This window comes from Bos grunniens, chromosome 23, assembly GCF_055505025.1.
Source record: "Bos grunniens cultivar Pamir isolate PY7600 chromosome 23, Bosgru_T2T1.0, whole genome shotgun sequence".
NCBI classification, from domain to species: Eukaryota; Metazoa; Chordata; class Mammalia; order Artiodactyla; family Bovidae; genus Bos; species Bos grunniens.
Genome location: NC_141187.1, coordinates 9,653,019 through 9,665,207, shown reverse-complemented (window position 1 = coordinate 9,665,207; position 12,189 = coordinate 9,653,019). Strand labels below are relative to the sequence as shown.

At 46.1% G+C, this 12,189-nt stretch overlaps 1 protein-coding gene across 2 annotated transcripts in view; it reads left to right on the top strand.

Moving 5' to 3' along the window:
* The window catches only part of NUDT3 (nudix hydrolase 3), a 123,569-nt gene extending 111,742 nt beyond the window's left edge, over positions 1–11,827 (top strand). For both annotated transcript variants that reach the window (XM_086371210.1, XM_086371209.1), the window contains one exon: positions 3,721–11,827. In XM_086371210.1, the coding sequence (XP_086227336.1) occupies positions 3,721–3,899 (179 nt within the window). In that variant the 3' untranslated portion in view covers positions 3,900–11,827. The remainder of the gene's footprint in view (positions 1–3,720) is intronic.
* Positions 11,828–12,189: the final 362 nt, after the last annotated feature.

Sequence of the window (12,189 nt, the reverse complement as noted above, 5' to 3'; positions counted from 1 at the left end):
CCTTTTCTCCTAAGGAGCCATTTTCAGTGATCCCAGATCGGTTGTGTGTATATATATATCTTTTGACCTAAAAAGTGAGGTAATTTAATGATTGGTTCATGGTTTTAATCTTTGAGCTCTGAAGGAAAAGCCTAGAAAAACATAAAATTAATTTACTTTCTGTTATAATTTTGGCAAATAGAATTTACTTATCAGAACCTCTCAGTTGTTAGCACGTGCTTCGCCATCGTGCCTGTCAGCACTGTTGATCTGGACATTTCACGGCCTTTCAGTTTTTAGTTGCTTTGTATTTGATAAGAATGCAGTAAGCTTAAGTATAAATAAATTTGGTGAGGGGCTATTAAAAATAGACTCTTTGATAGCTGGTGTTGGGGCCAGAGATGAGTGTGGTGTGGCAGGCCCTGTCCTCAGACTACTCTGTTGGGTCCGAGTTGTACACTTGTGATACTCATTTTTAAGGCACCATTGCTCTGATAACAGCCAAACAAGCCCGTCACCTGTGCTCCTGCTGAGAATTGACCCTAATGAAACTATCTAAAATACGTTTTAGATAGCTAACAGGGAGTAAGCCTGTTAGCCTTTCTTCACATAAGCCATTTTCAGGTGAAAAATTGGGTCTTAAAATATACAGGTCAGTGAATGACAAGTGATCCAAGGTCCATTCATCTGATGGAATGTTAGGCAGCTGTTACACACATACTTATGAAAGCTGTGTGCCACAGAGAAGTGCTTATGAGACTGAGTAGGTGAATGAAAACAGGGTATAGAATTATGTGTATACTAATTAAGGCTACATCAAAATAGGAATTTGAAATGTAAACAAAGATGAGGTACTGGTTTTCACCTAAAGAATTGGCAGTGACAAACAGCAGTTACCAACGCTGGCAGAAGTGTGGTGAGACTGACGTTCTGGCACAGAAGCAGGATTGGGGATCAGCACGTCCTTTCTGGAAGGCTATTTGGCATGTCACTAGCCATATAAGGTTCAGATTTTTTTAAATTGTAGCATTCTTTATAATAATTAAAATAGCAGGCTGTTGATGTCCAGTGGTGGAGAAACAGTTAAGTGAATGACGTTACATCCATACTAGACAGTGTATCACAACCACTACGTGTCATACTGAGAAGAGTGCTTAAGAAGCAGCGTGAAGTGGAAAAGCAGCAGCAACAGCCATAATAACGCATTGTCTTACAGCATGTACTTTGTGCCAGGTATTGTTCAAGTGCTTGACGTAGTACCCCTCACAGCAGACTTGTGAGATAAGTACTGTTGATTATCTCTGTTTTATAGAGGAGGAAAGAGGGGCACAGAAAGGCTCAGTAACTTGCCCAAGCCTGGGTGGCTGATTAGGGCCTTTGATATGACTGGAGCCCAGCAGATTAGCATCAGCGTCCATGTTCCCAACAGCAGCACTCTGTCAGGGCCTCCAAGGAATTCAGAGCACCTTAAAGCATGATCCCAATTATAATTGTTGAGATAGCTGTGTCTTTTTCAAATAAGGTGAAAGATAAGCAAATGCACTAAGGTAGTAAGAGTAGTTACTTCTAGTTTGTAAGATTACAGGTAATTATCTTGTTCTTTATGCTTGCTTCTGTTTTTCCCAGTTTTAACCAATGATCTTTTGTTAGCTTTGTCAGAGAAAAAATAATAAAGGATTTTAAAACATGCATTTGAAAAAATTTTTGAAATACACTGAAAAGTTAATAGTAATTATATTGAGATTATATTTTCCTCTTTTTAAGAAAATATTTTCTTTACTGTAGATACATCACTCTTTTTATTTATTTTTGGCTGCGCTGGGTCTTCAGTGCTGTGCCCAGGCTTTTCCTGGTTGCAGCGAGCAGGCGCGCCTCTTCGTTGCTGTGCTTGGGCATCTCACTGTGGTGTCTTCTCTTGTGGAGCACAGGCTCCAGGCACTCAGGCTCCACTGGTTGCAGCACATGGGCTCAGTAGTCGTGGCTCACAGGCTTAGTTGCTTCGAAACATGTGGAATCTTCCTGGACCAGCGATCAAACCTGTGTTCCCTTCATTGGGAGGCAATTCTTACCCTCTGTACTACCAGGGAAGTCCACTCTTTTTTTTTTTTTTCCCCAACTATCCCTTTCAGCATCTTTTTTTTTTTTTTTTTAGTTATTTATATTTGGCTGTGTTGAGTCTTAGTTGCATCGTGTGGGATCTTTATTGTGGCACACAGGCTCTCTAGTTGTGGTTCTTGGGCTCAGTTGCTCCTTGGCGTGTGGGATCTTAGTTTCCCTATCAGGGATCAAACTCATGTCCCTTGCATTGCAAGGTGGATTCTTAACCAGTAGACAATCACGGAAATCCCAGATATATCACTCTTAGACAGGATTTTTAAAATAAATACCTGGTTACAGGTCAGCCATCCCAGTAATTCTGGAAGCTGCATCAGCTTCATGTCTATTTTTGCGGGCGATGGGAATGCTGGCTGGGCTTCAGGCACGTATGTGTCAGCCACGGAAGGCCAGAGGCCCAGGAGCTGGAGAAACAGCTAGCAGTGGTTCTTTCTAGAGTACAAGCTTCACACCGTTACTCTCAGTTCTTCAGTTTTCTTACCTGTTTTCTGCATTAGGCATTGGTATAGTATTTGACACATACAAAGTGTGCTTCCGTCACCCTTGTTAGAAAAGAAAATAGGAAAAATATATTTATTAAATGTTGATAACCATTCTGGCTCTTTTGTACTATGTAGAAATATCAGTCAATGTGAACACTAAATATTCATGGGAAGGACTGAAGTTGAAGCTGAAGCTCCAGTACTTCAGCTACCTAATGGTGGTGGTGGTGGTGGTTGAGTTGCTAAGTTGTGTCCTACTCTTGTGACTCCATGGACTGTAGCCCGCCAGGCTCCTCTGTCCATGGGATTTTCCAGGCAAGAATACTGGAGTGGATTGCCATTTCCTTCTCCAGGGGACCTTCCAGACCTAGGAGTCGATCCCTAGTGTCCTGCATTGCAGGCAGATTCTTCACTGAGCTATGGTGGAGGTCACCTGATGAGAAGAGCTAACTCATTGGAAATGACCCTGCTGCTGGGAAAGATCAAAGGCACGAGGAGAAGGGAGCAACAGGATGAGACATGGTTGGATGGCATCACCGACTTAATGGACATGAGTTTGAGCAAACTCCAGGAAATAGTGAAGTACAGAGAAGCTTGGCATGCTGCAGTTCATGGGGTCGCAAAGAATTGTACTCAATTTAGCACCTGAATAACAAGAACAGCAACAGAAATGTCAGATCACTGTGTTGTATACCTGGAACTCATATACTGTGTTTTGGGTCATTTGTACTTCTGTTTAAAAAAGGAAAGAAGGACTTCGCTGGTGGTCTAGCAGTTAAGAGTCTGCCTACCAGTGCAGGCAACATGAGTTTGATCCCTGGTCCAGGAACATTCCACGTGCCTTGGAACAGCTACTGAAGCATGCACGCCCTAGAGCCCCTGCAGCAAGAGAACCAGCCCCAACGAGAAGCCTGCGTGCTGCAGTGGAGTATTGCCCCCACTATCTGCAGCTAGAGACAGCCCTCGCGCAGCAGCGAGACCCAGTGCAGCCATAAATAAATAAATAACTTTAAAAAGAAAAGAAAAACATTAATGACAGTCGTTTCTGTGGGTTTTTTCCCTGTGTTTTCTCAAAAGTGACAGGATCAGAAACCTGCGGCTGCTTCCCTTGTGTACTAATTTCTTTTACTCTCTGCCTCCACAGGAAGGAAGCGGGAATGGTTTAAAATAGAAGATGCCATAAACGTGCTGCAGTGTCACAAACCGGTGCAGGCCTCGTATTTTGAAACGTTGAGACAAGGCTACTCAGCCAACAACGGCACCCCGCTCGTGGCCCCCACATACTCAGTATCTGCTCAGAGCTCGATGCCGGGCATCAGATGACTGAAGATTTCCTGTAAGAGAAGTGGAAATTGGAAATGAGACTGAAGTGCAGGTCTTCCCTCTCACCCTTGCTCTTTCACCTCTCCTCACAGGCCTCCTCGTTCAAATAGGGCATGATGGGCAGCAGAGAAAGGGTTTATTGATAATGTTGCTGTTTGGTGTTAAGTGATGGGGCTTTTTCTTCTCTTTTTATTGAGGGGGTGGGGGTTGGGTATGTAATTTGTAAGTACTTTTGTGCATGATCTGTCTCTCCCTTTTCACACCCCTACAACTCTCTAAAGAGGCAAACAGCCTTCCCTCTGCCTTGGATTCTGAAGTGTTCCTGTTTGTCTCATCCCAGCCCTGGCCAGATTTTTTTTTTTTATTAAAAGATATCCAATATGAGATGAACCCTTTCAAGAATTTGTCCCATGATGTGCTGTTCAGTCCAGTAGGTTGGTCACTTTCACTGCAGGGTGCATTTATCTACACATTATATACTGGACATATAATATGTAAATAAATGACTTTTAGAAGAGGCATTTGTTTTAATTTTTCAAGGTTTTAGTTTTCAAATTGGGGTGTTTCTGAAGTGGAGAGCCTCACAATTCATTAGCTTTTTCATTTTTGATGCTAGTGGCTAGGTGAGTTTCCCCGCCCTCTCCTTTCCCCAGTTGCTGGTGTAGTTACATAGGGTCCGGGAAGGGTTTAGCTGCTTCATAGTCTCCCAGGACTCACGCCTTCTCTTCTCGAAGCTGTGTTTCCACGCCAAGAAAGAAACAGGAAGAAACCTATTTTGTTTTTTATTACCAAGCCAGGAGCAAATGGCCTCAGCTCAGATCCGGAGAAACAATGCTAGAAATTGAATTCCTCCTATGTGTTGACAATAGGGATTTGAACTGGATTCTTGGGATTACTATCAAAAAAACTGGAGCATCGAGCACTGTTTCTCTCCTGCTGGTTTGGAGTTTTTTCCATAATGCTACTTACCGCCTACAGCAGCCTCTCTCCCTGTGTGTCCATGCCTTACACTGCACGGAGCTGGACATGGTCCTTGTGCCGGAAGCATCCAGCTGTGCTTGGCAGGCGCAGCTGCACAGCCCTGTCCCGTTCTGGGTAACCATGTTACGTTCCTGAAAAGTACACAGGAGGAAAATTCAGATGTTTGCTTGTCTTTGTAATGTTATAGCACTTGTAATTACACCATGGAGCATGCTCAGAAATATTAAATTTGTCTCCCACCAGGATGTGAAAGGTCCATCGTCTGCTGAGAAGTGGTACGGGAGAATGCTTAATCATTTACTAGAACGGCTACATGATGCATTGGCTCACTGCAGACTGTCTTGTTGGTTTTTGATACAGGTTGGATGCTGGCTTCATTTGCCAATTGTGTTGTTTACTAGACAAGCGCACAGAAAAGGGTCTAGAGACTGGGGGTGGAGCGGGGGGACCCTGATCAATCCCTGGCTTTGGGACAGGAGTTTATTGCTAAACTGTTAGTGGCATCTCCTTTGTCAAAACACGGCTGAGATGTGAAATTAAAATCGTAGTTCTCTTTATTTAAAAAATCTAATAAATACTCAAACTTTGAAAAACTTTTGTTCTTCCCTCCCGCTAAAAGAAATGTGTATATCTGGTAGGCCTGGTCATTTAACGTTCAACGTTTTGGGGAGCGTCAGTTGAACTTTAATTTGCTATCAGTTCTCAGTTTGCATCTTCTCTCCCAGTCTTAAAACACAGAGCCAAAAAGCAGGGCTGGCAGTTTCCTTAGCGCCACTCTACCTCTGGGAAAGGAATCCTGTCCCCACGGAAGGGTCCCAGTGGATAGAAAGCACCACGGGATTTGAGTCTAAATGCCAACTCACTGCCCACGTGTTCTACTTGAAATGAACACACTGCTACTTATCACCTGATTTGGAGCATTCTGGGGTTTTCTCCAAATAAATAAAAGGGGCTGTAAAATAAATTCAACTAAGCGCTAAATGGAATCCCCAAAACACAGTCTTCCAAATAAATTCTGCCTTTATGATACAGAAAGTGCTTTGCAGGAAAACAGTCAGTACTCCTGAAATAGGAACTGCAGTGTTAATAATAATTTGTGCATTTTTAGTGATCTGAAGTTTTCACTGGGCTGGTGTAATAATACACTACCCTACAAAATCCAGTTTGGATTGTTGTTGGTGTCTTTGGGTCAGGAACATGAACTGTGCCAAGAAGTATTTTTCAGTCATGAATAGATCCCATTAATGCAGTTAACTGGAGAGATTGTGCTGCTGCTTCCTCAACTGACAAAAGGAGGCTTTGTCCAACACCAGAATTGTTGAAACTGGTGCTTTTGTCTGTTGCACTGGGATTCTGATGGCCGGGGCTTGGTGTCTGTCCCTCCCTGGCACCATCAACACCATGGCTGTCTCCTGATGTGTGGTAGAGCCCTGTCGTGATAGGTTACTTGGACGCATGGTCGCAGTAGCCTTCCTGTCTCCCCCAAAGAAAACAAAACAGAGAAAGCACCAGGCTTACCTTACTTGCAGAATGTTCCAACAACACTGATTTGCCATTAATTCTGCAAGTACTTACCTTCTTCAGGCTTGGCAGAAACAGATTCCTTCCTGTGTTCAGGGCAGACATAAAGTCTCTTTCTTAAAGTGAACGGACATGTCTTAGAATCTGACTATTACTGGAGTGTCCATTGGAGTCCACCATACTCAGGATGGAGAAAGATAGCGATAGAATTTTTTAAATTTAAATTTGTTCATAATTTGAAGCCCTTGGGGAAACATCAGTGAGATCATGACATTTTTTTTTTTTTTTGGAACAGGACTCTGTGTGTGTGTGTGTGTGTGTGTGTGTGTGTGTGTAAGAGAGAAAGAGAAGGACTACTAGAGGTCAGCCACTTTGGGTTTTTTGTAGCCTCTAGGATAGTGCAGCCCGTGTGTGTGTGTGTGTGTGTGTGTGTGTGTGTGTGTGTGTAAGAGAGAAAGAGAAGGACTACTAGAGGTCAGCCACTTTGGGTTTTTTGTAGCCTCTAGGATAGTGCAGCCCATGAAACAGAAGTCTTGATTTTTCTCACAGCAAACATCACAGGATGGAAAAGTTGCAGGATTGACTGTGGTTTTTACAAATGTCTGCTGCCCTATCTGCCCTGTGTGAAGAGGGCTCCCGCACTGCTGGGTCTGAGCTGAGGCCATCTGGAGGGGTGAGAGGTGGGGAATTGTTACCTGCTGGTAGGCGCAGCAAGGCCTGGGAGGTGGCTTGGCCACAGGGCTTCCCCCCACAGGATTGTGTTGTGAGAGCTACGCAAAGGGAGGCCCGAGTCCTTGCTGCCGGCAGCCTCCGTGAGTAGAGAGGGTCACTGCCCTCTGAGAGTGTTTGCAGTTTTTTGTACTCTTGTTGCTACATAGTCAGGTTGCTTCATGGCAGAGAAATAGTTCTGTTTTGATGTTGGGAGTCAGCCCATGTAAAGTCTCTCACACTCGCTTAGAAGAAGTCACCTTGAATTCTAGAAGGAAAAGTTCCCCACAAAACCACGCTTCCTCTTCCCTTTTCTCTCCTCCACGTACAGTGCTCGTTGGGGGCTGCTTCTGAACGTCCTCAGCCAGACGGGTCTTCTGCTGACCTGGGTGTGTTCGTCATTCCCATCCAGTGCTGTATTCACACCTCTGTTCATCTCCCCACCTGATCTTTTTTCTTAAACAGCTTAGCCTGAGCCATATTTTTTTGTTTGTTTAGTTTACAAAAAAGGCTTTAATAACCACAATGTGATTTTTGCCACAACTGTATGATTTTTTAATATTTCCGAAGTGTTCTCTCAGCCCATCCTAGTTAACAGTCAATGAAGAACTAAAATAACCTGGAGAAATCTCCACATGGAGGTAAATTTTTGCTTCGAGAGAAGCAAGAGTTAGATAGTGTAGCTTCATCTTGACCCCAAGTACAGGCACATCAATATCTTTTCAAAGAAATAGACATGCAGGACGGTCAGCTCAAGCAGTTCTAGGGAGAGGAGATTGTTGGGGATTCAGTGATGCAGGTGGCTCCTCGGGTTCTTGTTCTTGAAGACTTTAAAAGAGGTCAGTCCTGAGGCTGTGCGTGCGTACTGCCCAGTTCGGGTGGGAGTTGTTCCTTCCGAGCCCTGATGGGTTGGAGCCTGTTTCCACAAGGCTGTGCAGCCTTTGACCTTAGTGGTCCCAGCCTTGCCCCATCAGGGCACCCCCTTCACCTGGAGTAGGTGGGAAAGTACCCCAGAGTCAGTCTCTGTGCTCTGGGGTGAGCTTGTCACAGAGTCCACACCATCCCTAAGAGCTGTGTTTTCCATGTCAGCTTAGATGTCACCTAAAGCAGTGAGACATTCTAGATTTTCAAGTAAATTGTAAACTGCCAAATACTGCAATCTTTAGACTATACTACATCCTGTGAGGTCATCACAAGTCCTGGGAACCTGGAGATTTTAGGCGGACTCTCCTTGGGAAGCCAGGAGCCTTCCATTTCTGCCTCTGAAAGGGCAGCTTCGCACTCTGACAGTGTTTTTCCATTAGCTTGATAACCTTTCAGGATGGAGAATGCCTAGTCAGGCCATCTGAAAAAAATGATACGTCTCACCTTCAGATTAATCCAATTGTTGTCCTCCTAATCCCCTTAAACATTAATAAATACAGAAAGAAAGAATACCATTTGGTGTTGATTCTAACGGACTACTTGAGCTGAGGCCAACAGTCACATGATTGATCTCATGTGTCTCTGCAGCATGAAGCTTTCGGAGTGAAAAGGCATGTTCCTCCCCTGAAGCTTTGTTTATCGTGATGATTTGTGAGCCTGAGCTTGTCTTTGAGAATGGGACTGTCCACCTGGCAAGGGGAGTGCCCGGAAAAGCCGCCTTGACTCGGAACTGAGCGCCCCAGGAGGGCCTCTGCAGGAGAAGGAAGTGCTTCTGGCTGAAAAAGCAAGGGTAATATCTAGGAGGTAGCGAGTCACTGTTTCTGTTCCTCTGATCAGTTGTTTAGTTAAATAGGTTTCCTTCGGTTTACATTCCCAGTTCTTAACCCCAAACAGGGGCCACTAGAACAGCAAAAAAGGCATTTAAACCCCTGGAGATAGGCTCTAAAAGATACAAAGGCAGCGGTCTTGTCATTTTCCAGGTTCATCTCCATTTCAATGTGCTACCCATCCTCCCACCCCTACTGCCGCCAGGCCAGAGGTGAAGATTCTATTAATCCTTGAGTTGGGGAACATAAATTCTGGTCTGGAACACTTACCTACTAAATGGCTCACCATCTGTGAACTGTGTTATCTGTGGGATGAACCTTTCAAGGAACTTTCCAACAATACAGTAACATCATTCGTGCGGGCTTGAGGTCCCAGGCAGGCGTTAAGATCAAAACCTTAAGGCTTTGCAACTCCTCAGGAAAAAAGCAAGATGCCCCAGTCCTGATGCTGGGCCTCAAGACCGGACTCCCCCGTCTGTAGAGTGGGTAAGTGGCTCACCTTTAGGAAGTCATTTCTCCAGTGAGGTGGACTGTAGATTCCTGCAGGAAGTGATATCGATATGAGCCCAGCCATCTGAACACCCTGTGCTAATTAGAACAGCAATAGATCCACGTAGCCTCCTACACCCCATTTCTGTCCCATTGGGTAGAAAACAGGATTTCAGGGTTAAGGCTTGGTCTTGCATAACAGATATGACTTACGCCAGGGAAGGTACAGGCTGACTTTGGAGACGCACAGAACCAGCACAGGTAGGCCTGCTCCACCCAGGGTCACCATGGGGGCCTGGCCGACGTTAGGGTCTTGGGGAGTTTCCAGAGCTCTGAGGGGAGGTAAGGACTTTGAGGGCCCTCTCAGGCCAGCACGCAGCTTGGTTACGGGAGGGAGTGGATACAGAAGGGAGCGGCAGGTGTCTGAGCCACGTGCATAGACCCAGACTTGCCCTTCGGCCTCCTCCCACATGACTGAGAGCATTTTTTGCTCAGAACCCAAAGGGACTTTCTCCAAAATCCTCCGTTAGCCAGATCCTCTGCTGCTGTGTTAGCCTCTGAGAACCTGCCCCTGTCACTCGCCTGTGCACGGACACAGGCGTGCTGCCCAGGGCACAGGTGCGCAAGGTCATTCAGGGCCCAGCAGCCACATGGTGCTGCGTTTCGTTTTGTAGTTAGAAAACCAGTGGGTCCACTCTTGTAAAAGAGACAGTGTGGGGTGCGGCTGTATACATGTCAGGTCTGCTTTTATTGTTTCATAGTCTGAAAGCATTCAGACTGGTTTATAATTGAACAAAAAGTTGGTGGTTAGAATAAGTAAAATGTCAGTGCATCTGTCTTAAGAAAGATAACTACCAGATTGCCATGTGTTTAAGGAGGCAGTAGCATTTAAGGGTGTTGTCACAGAAAAGCAGGCATCTCTGGCTGCCCGTTATAGTAGCATCTTTATACTTGCTTCTGTATAAAGAGCCCAGTTTTTAGTTCAGGGACCTTTCTCACATCCTGCCCATTGGCCCTGGCAGGGGATGGGCTCTGAGGAAGCAGTGAGGCCCCAGCCCTGTTCTCTGAGCCACAGAGTATGGTCTCAGGCAGCATAAGGCTTATTTGAGGGTTTTCCTAACCACGCTCACCTCCACTCCACTCTTGCTCCCCTTCTGTTGCAAGTGTTTTCATTGCGGCCTAGGTCCAGATCCAGGTCCAGGTGCTGTCTCCCTTTGGCCAAGTTCAACAAGTATTTCCAAGGAACCCTTTGGATGGAGGCAAAGTAGCCAAGATGTGTTGAGTTTAACTTTTTCTGAAGGACAAAGTATTTGTCCCTCCCCAGTCATGCTTATATATGTTTTGTCTGAAGCTTAAATGGCCAAGGCTCCAGGGCTGAGACAGAGAGCCAGGGACCCACACACCCAAACCAGACTGTTCTGACCCCGCCAGAAGTCTGCTTTTGTCTCCTTCCATCAGGACCACACAGAAAAGCAGACAGCTTAGCCTTCCCGGTGATCTGGTTCCTCGGTGGCCATTCTGCAGGTGAGAATGGGTCACCTGTTGAGGAGTGTGCTGAGTGTTTGTAGAAGGGGTAGAGAGCGGAAGGACCAATGAGCTAAGCCCTCACGTCCTGGGGAAAGGTGGCAGAATAATCTCGAACGAGCTCAACAGAACCAGGGAATCCAAGGAAAGGCGCCTGTTTGGGAGGAGAGGTTGGTCATGGTCCCTTAACCTCCAGGAACCTGGCGCTGTGTTGTGGAACCGGGCTTTAGGAATATTGCCCTTACCACAATCCCAGTGCGCTCTGGGACCTCGGCGCTCCCAACCCACGGGGGATGGTCTTGTTTTCCATTTATTTTCATTCCCAAAACAACCTTGCTTGGTATTGTACGGAAAATCACGTTTTCCTCTCTACCCGTTCAGAGCTACCAGGCCAGATATGGCCTGCTCCCAGTCTCTCCACAGCGTTCGCTAGGAAGGCCTTCTCAGTGCTCTTCGGGGCCAGGGGGAGGGGGACAGTCCAGAGAAGGCGGAAGGAAACTGAGTTTGCCTGCTTCCCTTTCTCTCGGAGGCCGTCCTTCGGCTTCCTTCACACCTATTTCCTGTGGGTGCAGGCAGCTGTGGAGGAGGGCTGAAAAAAAAAACCAGGTTTGGGTACGAGACAGGTACTCCAAGATTCGAGTCCCACTTCCCCCCTGTAGTAACCGGCCAGCCGCGTGTAGCTGCCCCCTTACTAAAGTATCCCCCGTGTAATGCTGGCAGCAGAGGACAGCAAAGCCCTCCCCCATAGTCTAGATGGAACCCTGGTATTATCCCTAAAATCCCACCCCCCATCCCACTCCTTGTGTAAAAACAAATGCTTTAACCCGTGAGTGTGCTGTTCCTTCCTATGTGTTAATCAGTTTTCTTTCCACTTGAACTGTGTGGGAGGGAAGGGCATTGGAACTGTAGGTTGTAATATTGTGCCAATCAATAAAAACCAGTATTTCTCACACATCCCTGCTTAATGTCTGGTCTCTTCTTTCTAGAAGTTTTCCTCAAGTCCTTCTCATCAGTCTCATTTTGATCCCCCCTCCCTCCTCTGCTGGATTCTTGAGAGTTGCCCCAGAGATCAGAGGTAGCCCCATGGATGATTTGCTCTTGAGGAAATTCAAGTGAGGAATGAAGTGAAGCCTGAGCAGGCAGAGGGAGTCAGTGCCAGGGAGTCCCCGGCAGATGCTTTGAGGGGCGTGAGGAAACAGAGATGAGCCACACCCAGAGGTGCTCTCCTATGTGGAAGCAGGAGTTGGGTGTGGTGGAGTCAGGGAGGGCTGAAACAGCGTTTTGAAGATGCACACTGGTCGAACTTGCAGAGAACA